Source organism: Etheostoma cragini, chromosome 16 (assembly GCF_013103735.1).
Source record: "Etheostoma cragini isolate CJK2018 chromosome 16, CSU_Ecrag_1.0, whole genome shotgun sequence".
In the NCBI taxonomy this organism is placed as follows: Eukaryota; Metazoa; Chordata; class Actinopteri; order Perciformes; family Percidae; genus Etheostoma; species Etheostoma cragini.
In genome coordinates, this window is record NC_048422.1 from 10,697,367 (window position 1) to 10,716,097 (window position 18,731).

The 18,731-nt window shown below is 36.3% G+C and overlaps 1 protein-coding gene across 1 annotated transcript; it reads left to right on the forward strand.

Moving 5' to 3' along the window:
• The first annotated feature begins 9,468 nt into the window (after positions 1–9,468).
• LOC117959322 (T-box-containing protein TBX6L-like) lies at positions 9,469–13,210 on the forward strand. The gene is made up of 9 exons (XM_034896385.1): positions 9,469–9,617; positions 10,002–10,146; positions 10,321–10,423; positions 11,097–11,261; positions 11,381–11,527; positions 11,632–11,708; positions 12,403–12,476; positions 12,625–12,832; positions 12,955–13,210. Exons 1-9 carry the CDS (start codon positions 9,602–9,604, stop codon positions 13,148–13,150), a joined length of 1,131 nt encoding a protein of 376 aa, XP_034752276.1. The 5' UTR covers positions 9,469–9,601; the 3' UTR covers positions 13,151–13,210.
• Positions 13,211–18,731: the final 5,521 nt, after the last annotated feature.

The window sequence follows — 18,731 nt, forward strand, 5'->3', positions numbered from 1 at the left end:
AAGAGAGAATCAGAAAGGCAATGCCACCTATACCAGAAATATTCACCAGCTCAGATACTGCTAACTGACAGATCAAAGTTAACAGGATGTTAGGCCTGTCAAGTCGTGGTACACACACCGGGGGTGATACTGTATAAAAGAAAGTAACACATGACATTTGTCATATGCTTTACAAATTAATGATGGGCTAATACAAAGATGGAAATGCTTTGTAACTTGCTGTATTACACCCCCAACTTTGTCTATAATCACATTATTTTTTTATATTTTTTTATATAGACCTCTTACTTTATGATATGATAAATATTGAATGTGCATCTTCACTAAAGAGGCGTACTGTCCTTTACTGCAATTTCTAACGTTTACTATTTGAGTGATGTTCAGTTTCTGCATGTTTCAAGCATGATTACATTTTTTGTTTTTTATTTTCACTCAAAAGCATGCAGTGGAGTTAGCACTATTTATCTGCACTGCGTAGAGCCTCCTTAAGCTGCAGGCACAGTCTATGCCTCTCAGAGATTCAGGCACTAACTTGTATGTAGTCTGAAAGGTTAAAGCCGGGGCAAATTAAGTTCGCAAACCACCCGCTTCTGCTCATTAAGATAATTGCTGTGAAAGCCACATAATAATCTAAGGCGACCCTGATTTTTATCACCTCCCCTTTTCTTTTATCTGGATTTTAACAGCTGAACAGTGAGCAGATATTGCTTAAAGAGATTTAAGTGAGCTAATCTAACTGAAACTGTGACAGTGGGGGGGGGGGAAGGGGCAGATATAGTTGAATAATGGAACAATACCACAATTTAACACATTACATACAGTTACATTACACACTTAAATAATTTCCTAATCATGCTGTGGATTTTTATTTTACCCAAAGAATACCAAAATAATCCAGACCCAAAAGCTTCACTGTGTTTGGAGGTAAAATATTGTATACAAGTTTAAAATGTCACTCAATCGCCATTTTTGCCAACAGCAGCTGTTTTCCTTCCCTCCTATTGACACACTCGAGTGGTATTAATTAACTGGTGTGGCTCAGCAGCCACCAGGAGAGCACCTGCACCCACAGGCAAATGCAGCAGGGATGGGTCACTTTCAGGCTGCAAGTCCTGTTTGGCAAGACACTATCAACGGAACGATGTGTTTAATTTAGTAATAATGGAATGATATTGAAGATAAAAAGTTATCTTTTTAAATGTACATTTTGACTGAATATGCTAAAAGAGTGCCATCATTCATAGAGCTTCTCCTATAGAATAGTATAGCCACATGAAACTCTTACTGCTAGTCTCCAGATGGGGCCAGGCACAACCAATCAATCACTCTGTAACTAAAATATTCAAGAGTGGAGGAGCTACTTGCAAAACTGAGAAGTTGCAGTGGGATGGTAACAAGAAGAGAGCGTACAGTGAGAGGAGAAACAAATGGACGTAATGGAAGTGACAGATTAATAGACAGATACACAGCACAGAAACTGAAAATAGAACTAATAGAACTGGCAGCAAGAGAACAAAACCAAAAAATGAAATGTCATCTCTAAAGAGATAGAAGCAATTTAGCAGTACATAATCCACAGGCAAGATAGTAAAATTGTTTTCCCACAGTAGCTATTTATACAGTCTGTTAAAGGACAATTCTGTTTATCACAACTTGGACCTTTTTTATTAGTTTGATTAGAGATGTTCCGATACCAGTGTCAGAGAAGGCTCTGATTCTGCCAAAAATGCTGGTCCGATCCGATACAACTTGATTTAGCCCTGAATATAATCTACTTTAAAATAGTTTCTTTCCATTCTTTTTCCGTTATGAGGACAGAGTGAAACTTATGATAAAAGAAAGTTCTGTGGCGTTCATTGTTTGTTTGTTCATGTTTCACAAAGAGTTTAACAACAATAATAGCAACGATATCACATCCATACAGAGTTAGTAGCATACTGCTGTTGAAACACTATAAAATACATGTGCTTTTTAACATGCTGGTATCAGATGATACGCAAGGTTAGGTGTTGGGAAGGGAAAATATGATATCAGTAAATAAGCACTTGTCCATTTCTATCAAACGTGCCAAAGTACCCTGGGTAGAGGGTGATAGCGATACATTAAGGTCCAACAAGATGATCAGACAAGTTATAACCAGGTTGCCTAAATTTATTTAACAACAATAATTTATACTCTTTACTGATCCCTTATGGGGAAATTACAATCTAGACACAGTCCTAAAACCAGTTTATTGGATATTAAACTGAGGCATCTAATATGTTGTTGGACTGCTATGGCAACTCAGAAAGTCCAAGTTGAAGTAGGAAGAGTCAGCATCAGGTTGGTCTGAATACTGCAATGGATGTTTAAAACCGACAGTCAGTGTTTTTCTTCAAAATGCTAATTTGATCATGTGTCTGCTTGTGATTCTCGCCCCGTCTGACTTCTTTTTAGTTATGCTGTCACATTCACAGACGTCTCCGAACATGATCAGCGTTACCAATATAAACCAATTTCAAAACTATAAAATTAAGTTGTAATAAACCGATTTTAAATCTCTAAATCAGGAATTTCAAAATAATAAAAGCCTTGCAGAGAGTACTGTGTCAAAAACAAAAGGTCCCTGCCTGTGTGTGTAATAGCGTTTGTGTGTGAGTGTGTGTATGTATGGATGTGAGTGACTAAGTGAGAGAGAGTGAGAGCTTGCCTCAGACAGGCGAGGTTGGCTCTCTGCAGCAGTGATAAGAATGTTGAACCGTGCTCTCTATCAGACACTCTCACACTCTTAGCTTGGCTAACCCCATACAGACAAATGTGTGTGTGTGTGTGTGTGTGTGTGTGTGTGTGTCTCTCTGTGTCTCTGTCTCTCTCTGATGCTTTTGGCTTTCAGGACAGCTCTCCATAGATCAGGAGGGGGTGGTCATAGGAGAGAGGAGCAGCTGTTGTTGTGGCTGTCCATTTTGCATTTTGCCTGTCCTCACGCACACATCAAAGAGCTCAGAGCAGGACCCCTGAAGTTGGAACATGTGGAGAATACACAACAACAGACCTCTAAACACCTGACAAGGAACAGTGTTGGAGCCGTGGGAGATCATGCAAGGAGACAGGATGCCAGAGTGCTCTCTTTTAGATCACAATTAAATTCGCCAGCAGCCCAATTGGAGGAAATGGTGGTATGAAAACTGAGAGGGAGGCTGACGTATATCTCGCTCATCTGATCAACATTTACCTGATGATGTTCACTTGGGTTTAGTCTTTATGCTCACACACCTTTTCTGTTGAGGGGCTTTAATTCCCAGACCTGCCTGAGAAGAAAAAAGGAGAGCACAGTGGAGGTTTTTCTCTCTAATTCTCGGCACAAGACCCTAACTGATAGACCTAATGACATTGTTTATGTTTCTCCTTTTTGTGGCTGGTCTGACTTTTTTTTTTTTTTATCTGGCAAAATAAACACCTGCACGCTGGTCCATTCTTTGCACTCACACTACCAATCATCCTCAAGTACAGCACATCAAATCCAGGTATAAATGCACATGGAATACTCATGAGTCATGAACCCCACCATCTAACTCTCCAACACACTCTGCAAGCATGACTGAACTCAATCAGATAGGCGGTGGTTCAGTCATGGTACAAATATGTAGATTTATTTAAATATGTAAGATACTGTTGTCTGGGCACGGATCCCTTTCTTTAACCGGAAATGACACCTGAAGGCTTTTGCACTCATTCTCAATGGCAGGGTTCCCGTAGGCAGAGACTTAGGGCAGAGACAATCAATCAGTCTGAGGTGAACCATGCTAAAGCTGAAACATTCACCGCCGGAGCAATTTCCTGCAAAACTTAGTATGTGTTGTGGGTAGTTTGAGAGGATGTGCTAGGACGTAAACTGTGAGATGTAACACCTGTTGTGGTGGCAAATTGCTCAGCACTGACTTGTTAATGTGTCTGAATTTTCAGCAGTTATTTTCTTTAAGACTCATTCAAATAATATTAAAAAAAGGAAATCTGAGGCTGTTACAGCAGGAGGTTCCTGGCTTTAAATTCTAGATTTGGTCCTTTTCTATTTGTGTGGGTTTCCTTTAGCTACTGCACTTTCCTCTCTCTGCAGGTGTTTCTGATCAGGTGAGTTACATATCCTTAACCTTATTATAATATTTAAAGGCACCTACTTAATTCCTTGCACACATCCTTGATATGTGAGATGAACAGTACATATTGATGTAGTGTTTGCAAATGTAACTTGCAATATGTAGGAATGCATTTGACGCAGTTTAGCCTTTTTGGGCTTTAAGCATTCATTTGATGGGAATGTACACACTAATGTAAGCCTTTTGGGTCCTATTTGTGATTGTTAGTGTACAGTACAGTACAGTGTTTTACTTTTCTAGCTTTGTGTACAACATTGGGAGTTATTGTCAAATAGTAAATTGATGTTTGGTATTTGTGCCATCGATTTACAGCCACTCCCTATTTAAGATGTTTTTTTCTTGTCACAAGCCATTTGCCTGATACAAGTATAGCCCAGAAACTTTGCAAATAGATTTTATTTTTGCAAGATAGAGAGAGTGTGAGGGAGTTTGTAAGTTTTGAGCTACTATTCTCTTACGCTCGTCTCATAAAACAGATGAGCAAAGTATTCTTCTGTGTGGACTCTAAATTGCCCACAGCATGCAATCATCATTAAGAGGGAAAGCCAAGTGTGGCTTAGCTTTTAAAGTTATATTAGCTTAGACTGAAAAAGAATGTAGAAACATCTCATTTAAATTAGTCTTAAAACCATTGCAAAGTATGCATAAAAGTCAAACCTATTGTGCTAAACATATTTTTGCCTTTAGTATTTGTTGGCGCTCTGCTCCCCTCTGTTGGTGATGAAATATAATATTTTTACCTGACTTGGTGAACCAGCAGGAGTCGGAGTCTGGTTAAATGAAACATGATCCTAATAGTCTAATTCATTTTAAGGAATAAACAGTGTGTACTGTATTTTGTTTAATTTAATAGTCCATACTGAAAACAGTAACTGAAAAATGCATTGTTGGAATAGCTGCACCTTAACCCTGTTCAATGATTGATGAAAGACTTCTCTCTATCTGCTCAGACCAGCTATATGTGAACGAACAGTATTGGTGTACAATACAATGTTTTCCAAGTCATTTTAGACTCATATTCCATGATTATGTTGTAGACCATAAACTACTTGGGTTCAAGCAAGTTAAAGCCCTTTCAGTGTTTCGCTCATACATTCCTTCAGATGTTTCCCAAACCGACCGGTGCAGTGTAGGTAGCAGACGTATCTGCAGGAGTCTCAGCTCTGATTGCCTCTGTGTCTCATTAAATATGCCTGTGGGCTTCTTACAGTCTGCCCCCTGGGTCTTCCTCTGTCAGTTTTTCTTAGATCTACAGCCACTGACCTTCCACGTTTTATTATTGATAAATATATTATATATAGTATTATATATCATACTTTAGAAACATGCAGTATTTTTCAAACAAACATATTTGCTCTTAACTCTTTATCCTTACTTTGTAGGCCTCTTTTCTTTGTCATTGTCTTTTTCCAGTGTGAAATAATATCCTTTCGATTTCTGTCTACCTTTTTATCTGCCACTCCCAGTCTTAATATGTGTGTTCTCTCCTTCTGTCAAGGGTTTATTCCTCACCTTCAACCCTTTCCCCTCTGCCTTCACTTTTTCTTGCCCTTTCCTTTATCTTGCCTTTCCTCCTCTAATTTTGTCCGTTGAATTGTTCCATTAGCTTCTGTCTTTCCTCTCCTCGTCTCTTTTCATCACTTCCTTTTCAATTCCCTTAAATTTGTCACACTTTTCACGCTAAAAGTCAGAGTCATCATTCCCCTTCCATGAACAGTTTCAAGATGCCCTTGATTAGCCCTTTACAGCATTTAGAGTATATGTATTTTCCTCCATGTTAAAATCTTCCATGTATCAGTGTAGGTTTTAGGAATGTTATCAACATTTTAAATGCACAAGACAACATATGAGAATGCAAACAGCTCACGATATAGTAATATCGATACATGCAACACCATCAAAAGAGAGTTCCTCGGGCAGCATGATATTGAGCTGAATATTGTCAATTTGTCGCTAAATTTGTCTTTAGAGTCATTTAGAAACCTTTAGCCTTAAAGTCAATTGCATTAAACCCAATATTATCACAAAAGTGAGAATTAGTGGTGTAATTTGTGGTGTACTATGTTAGTTGTTTGCAGATGATTAGTGCATTCCTCATGCCTCTGACTAAACTCCTCTCTACGCTGAGACTAGAGTACAAGAGGGAAAAAAATGTAACTATGTCTTTATCCTTAGAGTTCGTTTTGGCATTAGTATTACCTTCCTCCTAATATTATTTTTGCTCCTGTAAAATAGCATTATGTGTTGTTAAAGCCCCTTCAGGGAGAGTACTTTGCGTTGTTATATTAGGTGAAAAAAAGCTTGTTTTCTCAACTGAATGTGTCAGCATGCTTAGCAGACCAGGGAATTACGTCTGCAGAAAGAGCTGCTTCCTACCACAGGCATTTTTAAAATCCTTATGTAATTTGTTTGAATATGTTTATATTGTACATGATTAAGTGTGTATTGGCTTAAATGTTGTTTTCCAATTGTTGTGTATCGTCATGTTGTCTCACATGACTCATTTTATATATATATATATATATATATATATATATATATATATATATATATATATATATATATATATATATATATATATACATATACATATAAATATATATACATCACACTCAGTTGTGATGGATCATGATCCATCAGTTGTGATGGATCATTAGTACTCAGTTGTGATGGATCATTAGTTCACTGCAATTGGAGTTTTTAAAGAAAACATCCAGTAGGTGGCAGTATTAGAAAATAAGAGCTTTGGTGAAACTGTAAAAATGTCTCCTCATCTCTATAGTTGTGGGGCAATGGTAAATATTAATACACCACAGATGTGTGTTGATTGTATCGTAAAACTAAAGTAAAAGCAAGTGTATATTGGCCTACATTTTAGATCTATTTTTGTGATCCTTATTACATAACAGCATTGGAACAACTTTAATGTCAATGCAGCTTCAAGATTCTCTCTTATCTTTGCACAGATCAGTTATCAGTTCTGTATCTTAGGCTGCCACTGCAGTTGTGGGTGTTGTTTCTGAGATGTTGTAGGAGATTGTTTCCACCCTCCTCACACAAACACACATCTCCTTCTCCCTGGATTTAAAATGACTTGCTTGGGGAGTACCTCAGATTATTCATCCCACACAACTCAGCCACTCACCATACCACTTTATCTGAAGCGGTGTACAGATCACAGACCCACATCTTCGAGCTGTCACATGCGCTGGTCATGCACTGCATCTTCCAGCTGCAGCGCCGATTAACTTTTCAAAACTGTTGAAACCACTACATTTCCTGTGCCATGAGTTATTTTTACTGCAGCAGCACTGTTGCATTACAGCAATGAGACACAAAACGAATGCAACGCAGGAGAGATGTTACTCACCTAACTCTAGGTCGCCTAACTCCCATGTGATTTCTGGTGAGCAGCAGTTCACTTTACTATTTTAATCATTGCAAATCGCTGTGTAAAACTGTGAAGCAAATGACCTAAAGTCCAATGCAAAATGTTGACAATACTTCATTTGCATTCCCATTTCAGCACTGCCCAATCATGCTGAAATACCATTAGCAGAAGCAGATGTTAGTGATGTCTTTTTCTACACAAATAGTTGCAGTTGTGACACATGCCGCGGGCCGGAACAGACTGAATTCCATCTTCAAGCCTGAAGTTGATTTAAGCAAAGGAGAAATGTTTCAACTTGTCTGCAGGTAGAGCAGGATAGCCTCACAAAGGCAGCGAGCCACTCTTTCTAAGTGTGCTGTAAAATCAGGAGAGGTGGATCTGGTGAATAATATGTTAACACATCCTTAGCCTCAACTTTCCCAACATACAACATACCCTCACACCATCTCATCTGAACCAAAAATTCAAAAGAAGGCATTATATCGAGTCATAAACAGAAAAACGGTGAGTAAAACCAACTAAAAACTATTTAAAGAATAAGAAAAATATTGCACATAATTCACTTCTTCCCAGTTTCATGGTCTTTCTGATGCCTGATGTCCAGTTTATTTTAGTTTATCTTGACAAAGAGTGCAGCTAATGGCAAAAGCGAGTCATAGCTGATCTGGATCTCTTCCCAAATCTGAGCTCCTGAGTTCTTAAAGGCCGATGAGACATTAAGGTCAAACAAATCTGTTTGAATGCTCAGAACAATTCAGCTGTAATGTTGGGTTTTAGTTAACTTAACCTTTATACTACGTTCTTCATTTTTTGAAGTAAGTAACCAATTATAAATATTTTTTTTAGATACTTGAATCTGTCTTGAGAATGGTAGAGTTTTAACCCCTCATCTAGTTTTTGTTCCTTTTTTTCAACGGTTGCATAATTCCACTCTGTCTGACAGTATGTTCTGTATCCGCTCATTCTAATTTTTCATTGAAGCTGTATGATGTTTACACTGATGAAAACATTCAAATCCTTAAGGTTCCACGTTTTATATGGCTGAATCGTTCCACCAATTGGAAACGTTTAGGATGTTTAGTGAATCATTTCGTAAACACATTTCCCCAAATCTCTTCCTAACACATCTGGTATCTTTGGAAACTTTGAGACCTCCACTAGAATTTTAAATTAAATTCTGTGGGAGAAATTGTCCATGATGAAATTCATGTCGGATTAATTCAGGGGCTGTACCTTATGAACATTGTATTCTAAAGTACCAAGCTGTTACTCTTCCCCTCCTCCCATCAGTCTTTCATGTTAACGGGCTGCTAACTGCTGGCTCCATCAGAGGGCCCGCTCTCCTCCCAGGGCACAGGAGGTAATACGGTGGAGAGGCTGAGGAGGGGGGTGGGGCCAAATGGCCTCATGGGATTAGCCGCATTCTCCCAACTCCAATCGCCTCGGTAATCTCCCGATTGGTTCTCAATACACAACCAGAGCTGCCAGGACGGGACCTGTTTGTCTGCTCTTCCATCCCCCCCGGGCACTTTGAAATTCAGCACACTGTCCTTCAACTTGGACTCAAAGAGAGAGAATATTTTATACATCACACATGCTTGCACAATGATAATAAAGATATTCTATTTATGTATTCTACCACTGAGTCCAAGGTAGAGAAGTATGTCTTTGGCAGCAGGAAGCAACAAAAAACATGTTGTTTTCAAGTCCAGAGAAGTCTGTTCAAGTTCGCTCATAGCAACAACAACCAACCCAAGGTATTGCAGTCTATGTTCCAATTTAAGGGATTATCTTTGACATCTCTGTAAAGATAGTTTTAGAATAAAATCTACACAGTCCCATTAAATGGCAACTGAACAACATCAGGTAATATTCTTACCTGCCCCCTCAGTCTGCTCCAACTACACACCCCTTGGCTGTTCAGACCCCACCCTTTCTTTGGTGACCAATCAAGTTCAATGCTCAGACTTTTCAAGGATAGGGACCCCTGGTGTATTTGACTTCAGTGTTAGATCATCTGAAAGCAGAACATTGTCTTAAGACTCCTACGTAAGTGTTGATAACAGGACACAGTACCATGCAACACATCTCTGGTAAGTTTGATCTTGTTAGATGAACTGTTATGTATGAGCATGCAAGTGCAATGTTACGCTGTGCTGTAATGACTTGTTGGCTTTGGTTTGATATTACATTGACCCAGATGCCATGCAGTATAATATAGGTTTTTGATTTTGTGTACTTTACTTTCAACCTCAAAAAAACACTTTTTCAATAATATATAACTGATTTGAAGAGGAATTAAGAACTGAAATAGCGTGTGCAAAACCAGCCAGACCTGATGATGTGGCAAGGTCTGCATGCTTTGTGGGATTGTTCCTATTTTTAGCATACCATAACTTAAACCCCTTACTGCTATAAACTAGTTTTGATGTCCATGTCTGATTTTGCCAAACTGTTTCATGTGTATTTCTCCATAGATTCCCAATCGCATCTGTGCATGCCCCGGTCCCCAGCAACTGACTCATACCAGCAGGGCTGCATCAGGATGACCTTAGAGAACGCTGATCTCTGGAAGTCTTTTCACAGCATGGGAACAGAGATGATTATAACAAAGCATGGAAGGTAACAGCACTGGCCACTGCTTTGTTTCACTAGTCACGTAGACCAAAACCTACAAGAATTTGCTTATGCTAACGTTGCTGAGCAAAGACTGTGACTTCACATATTTTACAAATTGTTGTAAAAACATGTAACAACCATTCAATGACTCATCGTGACTTTGTGTGTTTGTTTCAGGAGAATGTTTCCACACTGCAGCATCAGTCTATCCGGGCTCCAACCTTTTGCCAATTACGTCATTATGATGGATATGGTGCCTGCAGACAGCTTCAAATACAAGGTAAATTCATAATTCAACACACACTGAATACTGTATGCACTGTTGTTGACAACATTTGGGAATCAAATCCAGCAGATTGCAGAATCTGAAATGCAGCCAGGCATTGGACTGCCCTCTCTGGGCTGTTCCCCGCTGCATATCAAAGCCTTTCATTGCTTCCTGTTTGTGCACTCTCGGCTGGAGGCCCAATCAATTAGCATCCCTCCTTATTCAGAATGAGTGAATGAGGAGCAGTCAGCCATCCATACATTAAACGGCTCTTACACCTACTGCTGTGGCCCATTTGGTCACAGCTATTGCTTTTAGCACAGGCTTGGTAAAAAAGAGACACACAATAAAGGGAAAGTACTGTAATTGGGACAGTACATTGAGAGAGTTTGGGTTGTGGTGAATTCTTTTGAATTGTTTTTTTTACAATTTTACTTTATTCTATAATCATTTACATGATCAGAAAGATAGAACCCCTCTGTATATTGCAACAATGTGAATAATAACCCTGTAGCTTAATCAATTCTGCAAACAACAAAGTTTTATGCATCACTGCTCTCATGCATTTCATTTTGAGATGAAAAAAAGAGGTATTTAATGCTTCATGAAGACTTCTAATGGACCAGACATGTCCTCAGGTCTCTTACACTTTTGTTAACCTTGCATCCCCCCCATTTCTCTGTAGTGGAAAAAGGAGCAGTGGGAGGTGGCAGGTAAGTCAGAGCCTCAGCCGCCTTGTCGGACATACATGCACCCAGACTCGCCGGCCCCAGGATGTCACTGGATGAAGCAGTCTTTATCTTTTCTTAAGATGAAGCTCACCAACAACACCTTGGACCAGCATGGCCATGTAAGACATAGTCTTACATATAGAGTTAAAACAATTCAAATATATTGCTATGTAGTGTATGTTTTTGTATGTTTTTATTTTTTTTTACTGAATTCAGTTTTGCTCTTCTTACCCATCAGATCATCCTGCACTCCATGCATCGCTACTACCCCAGGTTTCACATCACCCAGGCAGACAGTCCTTACACTGTCCGCTGGGGGCCATTTCAGACCTTCTCCTTCCCAGAGACAACGTTCACTGCTGTGACCGCTTACCAAAACCCAAAGGTGATAAAACTCTACAGCAGTTTTACCAAACACTAATCCAACACAAATTTGATGGTCTTGATGAGAACTGCAACACCGACAACAATTTGTTTTTGCTTTTTAAGATCACCAAATTGAAGATCGACCACAACCCCTTTGCCAAGGGATTCAGAGAGGGAGGCACCCATTCCCACAGCAAAAGGTAAGAATACTGTGAATAAAAATAAATATTACTTTTCGATATACTGTACTAAGACTATTTATCCCTTTTTTTGAAAACAAATACTATGAATTTTGTCATGGTATAATTTTTCCACATACCATGCAGACTTCTTCTGACTTTTTTTGACAGAGTTTACCATGACTTTTTCAGATTTTTTTTCAACAAAATATACAATGACTTTTTTCGACATCCAAAACTATCACTATTTTCCACCAACTATGACTTATTTCAGATGTTTGTTACAATATTTTATAATTCCTTTTCCCATCATAATATACTATGACTTTTTATGACATACTATAACATGACATTTTCAGATTTTTTTATGACATACTGAACTTGACTTTTTATGACATTTTTCATGACTTACTATACTATGACTTTCTTATGACACACTGTGCTCACCTTTTTTGATTTTTTTTTTACATACATATTATTATAAGAAAGAAATTCTAAAAAGTTGGAATAGTTTGAGAATTGATCATTATGGCTGTTTCAACATACTGTAATATGATTTTTTTCATTACATTTATCAAGCGTAGCTAAAAATAAAAAATTCTGAATTTTTTTTACTATCGCTTTTAGCCAAAATAATTACAAACAACAGGGCGAAATTAAACCAGATTTGGCAATGAAGTGTTATAAATATTAAACGTTCTAATTTTTTCTAAAGGTGTCGTTCCAATAGAAGCCCTCCTGCAAAAAGAACTGCACTGGACAGAAACTCTCTTTGCAACAGTCATCAAGGTAAGTTTGTAATTATTAAGTCATTTTTAAGTTTTTTTTACTCATACAGCTTTTATGAAATCACACTACACAGCAGTTCAAATTCCTGCTAGTGTGCAAACTTTAGGTCAATGTACCAGACCTATTACACATTGTATTTCCCTTTTAGACCTGCAGAGGATGCCCTCCCTCTCTCAGTCAGTGGAAGCAGGGAAGGATCATGCTTCCACACAGCAGCCATTCAAGCGGGGTAGCCTCTCAGCCGTGGAGCAGGACCCATCTGAGAGTCTGCACGCTGAGCCCTTGGAGCTGCACGAGTATGACTACAGTTGTGAAGAACAGACGGTGCCTGCATCTGTGCCATATCAGCCCTACAGGTATGATTTAACATACCCAGGATGAGGTCAAATCCAATGACTCTTGGACAGTACAGAAAAGATAAAATGCAAATTGATGATCCACGAAATTTAACCTCCATGTCACTCTTACATTTCTATAGATCTCTAGAGTATTCCAGATATCCACTGCCTTCTAATGACGTAGATGCAGCGCACAACGTCGTTCACCCTCCACCTCATCCGCTCGCCACAGCTGAAAACAACCCCCAACAACATGGCTACTACCACCATCCTCACCACCACAACCATGCCGCAGATTGGAGCCAGTACCCTCTCTTCTCCTACTCCTGTTGGTGAACTTTGACCCACTGAAATATTCTCACCATTGACGGAGGATAAAACTACTAAAGCCTTGAAGGATTGTTGCTATTATGTGTGGACCAGCAACTGACTGACGGGCCACTCCAGCAGTTTATGTTTAAAGTGTATAATTGTGTATAATGTGTCATGTATTTCAACTGGGCTTTTACTGTATGTGGGGGTCACTTAATGTTTTGTCCGATTCACCGGGGGCTCATGATTTGACACACATGGTAGTTCAGTATGCATGTTTGTCTGTACTGGAACCCACCTTTAATTATACTGTTATGGTATCATATTGAGGCATCAAAGTATTTAAAAAAGTTGTTCTACTCATCTACAGCCAACAGATGGAATTGCTTATAATATTTAAATGACCAGAATATAATGCATAAATAATTTGCTTTTATTCAAACAAAATGAAAGAATATATTGTTTTAGAGACATATCAGCACCATATCATCATATCATCATATTATGTCAGAACAAGTATCTGAGTCAAAAAATGACAAAATTGTACATGGTTTAACTGCTGACAAATCTGATTTTTATTGAGATGGTCTGTGCTGAATACATTTGATCCAAATCCATAAACAAGATTAAAAGCACACAGCCTTGTGAGGCTGTAATGGGGCGTAGCGAGGCTATGGGCAAAAGGCATCACAACAACAATACTAACGTGCTGATGTTCAGCAGGTGTAATGTTTACTATGTTTTCCAACTTAGATTAGGGTTTAGGCATGCTATAATATTATTTTGACCATTAAACACAAGCTACCTGCTAATACTACAATCTCCAGTGTTCTTAGAATTCTTCCTGTGAATGTCTTTGCCAAACTTCATGGCAATGTATTCAAACGTATTTGACTCAAAACCACATATCATCCATTATGGTGGCAAAAGAGAAACAAGTTGTTCCTTTTCTGGGAATCGTGAAACTCCATCTTGTAGATGTTGAGATATTCCACTGTATGAGTGAATAATTTTATCTGCTGGTGGAGCTAGAGGAAAACTCAAGAGATCACAAATGTTGTTAGGATTCACCCTGTATAGACTAAAATGTCTTTACAAAGATTCATGTTAATGCATCCAATACATGTATTCGATATGTGACATTAAAATGCCCTGGAAATGTTGTATGAGTTTTGAAATTAAATGTGACAAACACACAAAGGATGTCTTTAAAGGCTGTGTTTTTTTGGGCAACCACTAACAAGCATTACACAACAAAATCATTTAGGGGTGAGAAATAGCACAAGAACAATGAGGAAATGAGAGACTATCCCACAGCAGCGAGTCTAGCATGTTAAAGCCATGAAAGACAGCTAGTGTGGGATTCCAATCATAGTCTGGCATAGCTTCCGCAGCAGAAGGCAGGAACTTCTGTGCTCTAAATGTTTTATGAGACAGCGAGAGAGAGAAATCGTGTCTAGGGACATGTACAAAGCTTCAGGGAGCAAACATGAAAAAAAAAATTCTAGACCACTTCCACTTTTGCGTTTTTTGTGTGGTTTACTTTTTATTGACAACATCACTGTAAAAGCAATACTAAGTTGTCAAAAAGTCATGGTATATTTTGTCAAAAAAAATCTGAAAAAGTCATGGGGAACTGTGTTGAGAAAAATTCATGGTTTACTAAGTCAACAAAAATCGTAGTATATTATTTTCAAAAAAGGGATAAAAAAGTCTTAGTATAGTACGTTGAAAAGGTCATAGTATATTATGTTGAAATAATTCATAGGATAGTATGTCGAAAATAATGATTAAACAATATATCATGTCAAAAAAGTGATAAAAAAGTCATAGTATAAGGTGTCAAAAAAAGTCATAGCATAATATGTCAATTTTTTTATAAAACAGTCATAGTACAGTATGTCTAAAAAGTGATAAAAAGTCCTATTATAGTATGTCTAAAAAAAGCATATTATGTTGAAAAAACTAATATTACAGTATGTCAAAAAAAGTGTTAAAAATGTCATAGTACAGAATGTTGAAAAAAGGCATAGTATAGTATGTTGAAAAAAGCAATATTACAGTTTGTCAAAAAAAGTGATTAAAAATTCGTAGAATATTTTGCCGAAAAAGTGATAAAAAAGTCATAGTATAGTATGTCTAAATATGTTGTAGTGTAGTATGTCAAAAAAAGTGATAAAAAAGTCATGGTATAATATCTCGAAAAAAGTGATTAAAAAGTCATAGTATAGTATGTCGAAAAAGTGATACAAAAGTCAAAATATGGTATATGTCCAAAAAGCCATAGTATAGCATGTCTAAGAAACTGATGTAAAAGCATGTTGAAAGACGTCATAGTATAGAATGTCAAAAAAGCAATGAAACATTCATTGTACAGTATGTCGAACTAATTCATAGTATAGTATGTCAAAAAATGTGTTAAACAGTCGTAGTAAATTATGTCAAAAAAGTGATAAAAAAAGTCATAGTACAGTATGTTGTCAAAGTCATAGTATAGGTTGTCAAAAAACTTGATAAAACATTCATAATATAGTGTGTCAAAAAAGTGATAAAAAGTCCTACTATAGTATGTCTCAAAAAATCATCAAAAAGTCATAGTATAGCATGTTGAACAAAGTGATACAAAAGTCCTAGTATAGTATGTTTAAAAAAGTCATAGTATGTCTAAAAAAAGCATCAAAAAGTCATAAGCATCAAAAAGCATGTTGAAAAAAGTGATGAAAAAGTCATGGCATGTTATGTAGAACAAAGTGATAAAAAAGTCATAGTACAGTATGTCGAAAAAAGTCATAAAAAATTAAACAAAAGCCGTGCTATAGTATGTCAAAGAAACTGATAAAAAAGTCACAGTATGGTATGTCAAAATAAGTTATGAAAAAGTCATAGTACAGAATGTTGAAAAAAGGCATAGTATAGTAAGTTGAAAAAAGCAATATTACAGTATGTCAAAAAAAGTGATTAAAAAGTCTGAGAATATTTTGTCGAAAAATTGATAAAAAGTCATAGTATAGTATGTCGAAATATGTCATAGCATAGTATGTCAAAAAAGTGATAAAACAGTCATGGTATAGTATGTCAAAAAAAGTGATGAAAAAGTCATAGTATAGTATGTCAAAAAAAGTGATAAAAAAGTCATAATATGGTATATGTCAAAAAAGCCATAGTATAGCATATCTAAGAAACTGATGAAAAAGCATGTTGAAAGACGTCATAGTATAGAATGTCAAAAAAGCAATAAAACATTCACAGTACGATATGTTGAAAACAATTATGAAAAAGTCAAAGTATAGTATGTCGAAATAATTCATAGTATAGTATGTAAAAAAAATGATTAAACAGTCATAGTATAGTGTGTCGGAAAAGTGATAAAAGGTCCTTGTATAGTATGTCTAAAAAAAACCATCAAAAAGTGATAGTAAAAAGCATGTTTAGAAAAATTGAGGAAAAAGTCATAGCATATTGTGTTGCAAAAAGTGATAAAAAAAGTCATAGTATAGAATGTCAAAAAAAAGTTATGAAAAAGTCATGGTATAGTATATATCAAAAAAGCCATAGTATAGCATATCTAAGAAACTGATGAAAAAGCATGTTGAAAGACGTCATAGTATATAATGTCAAAAAAGCAATAAAACATTCATAATACAGTACGTCGAAAAAAAGTGATAAAAAAGTTATAGTGTAGTATGTTGAAATAATTCATAGTATAGTACGTCAAAAAAATGATTAAACAGTCATAGTAAATATTGTCAAAAAAGTGATGAAAAAGTCATAGTATAGAATGTCGAAAAAATGATAAAACAGTCATAGTATAGTATGTCTAAAAGGTGATAAAAAGTCCTAGCATAGTATGTCTAAAAAAAGCATCAAAAAGTCATAGTGTAGTATGTTGAAAAAAGTGATGAAAAAGCCATAGTATAGCATGCCTAAGAAACTGATAAAAAAGCATGTTGAAATGAGTCACAGTATAGTATGTCAAAAACAATGATGAAAAAGTCATAGTATAGTAAGTCGGAAAAAGTCATTAAAAAGGTTAAAAAAAGCCATGCTATGGTATGTCAAAGAAACTGATAAAAAAGTCACTGTATAGTATTTCAAAAAAGTTATGAAAAAGTCATAGTAAAGTATGTAAAAATGTCTAAGAAACTGATGAAAAAGTATATTGAAATACGTCATAGTATGAAAAAACAACAACAAAAAAGTCATAGTATAGAATGTCAAAAAAGCAATGCAACAGTCACAGTACATTATGTCGAAAAAAGTGATAAAAAGTCATAGTATAGTACGGTGAAGAAAGTAATAAAAAAGTCGTAGTATAGTATGTCGAAAAAAGCCATGCTATATGTCAAAAAACGGAAAAAAAAAAGTTACAGTATAGTATGTCGAAGAAAGTGATAAGAAAAGTCATAGTATGGTATGTCAAAAATGATTAAAAAAAATCATAGTACAGAATGTCGAAAAAAGCCATAGTATAGAATGTCAAAAAAAGTGTTAAAAAAGTCAAAGTATAGTATGTCAAAAATAATGATTAAAAAGTTATAATATAGTATATTTAAAAAAGCCATAGCACAGTATGTCTAAGAAACTGATGAAAATGTATGTCGAAATACATTGTAGCATTAGTATGTTAAAATACAATAAAAACGTCATAGTATAGTATGTAGAAAAAAGTGATTAAAAGTCATAATAAAGTTAAGTGTTATAAAATTGTCATGTATAGTATGCATAGAAAAGTTAAATATAGTATGTCATAAACGTTTTGTGAAAGTACGTCATAGAAATGTCATAAAAAAAAATGTCATAGTATAGTAGGCCAAATCACAATGTCATAAGAAATCCATAGTATAGTATGGCATAAAAATATGTCAGAAAGAAAGTCAATATAATTTGCCATTGAAATGGCCTTGCTGTTGTTTGCTTTGCTGTAAAATCAATTGTGCTGGGAAGAGAAATACAGTTGTAAGTGAAAGTCATCTTATAGATGGCCGTGAAGAATGTCCTTAAAGAAGTCAGAGACTGTGTCATAAATAATGTCATAAGTCAAAGTATAGTTTGTCACAGAAATGTAATGATTGTATGTCATTAAACATAAATCATGAAAAAGTCCTACTAATGATGTCATACAAAATTGATATAATATGTCAAACAGAACCAAACGCCGTGCTTCGGACAAAAAAGCATGCATGTATCTGTCTTTTTGTATAGACACCGTTTTAGTCATGAATGTACGGTTTTATTATTATGGCCCTTCCTGTCTTTTTGCGTCCCATAGTGTCCTTTTTTCTGCTAGCAACATTGATGACAAAATTGATTTAACATCTTTTAATACTTTTTAAGAGCATGTTTAAAATTAATAATTTCTGCTAAATATTTGTTCTGCATTTAAATCAGCAACATTATTCATTGAGGTCTGAATGTTTGTTTACTAAAGTAAATCCTCTTTTTAATATGAATCAGTTATTCCCTATTTTTAAACAGCAAAGATTAACTACAGCAGGCCAGCTGCCATCACGTAGTTGGGGGGCGCTGGCGGTGCTAATGGATTGTAGGAAGGCTTTCATCGTCCATGCCACACACACGCGCACGCACAAATGTGCACGCACACACA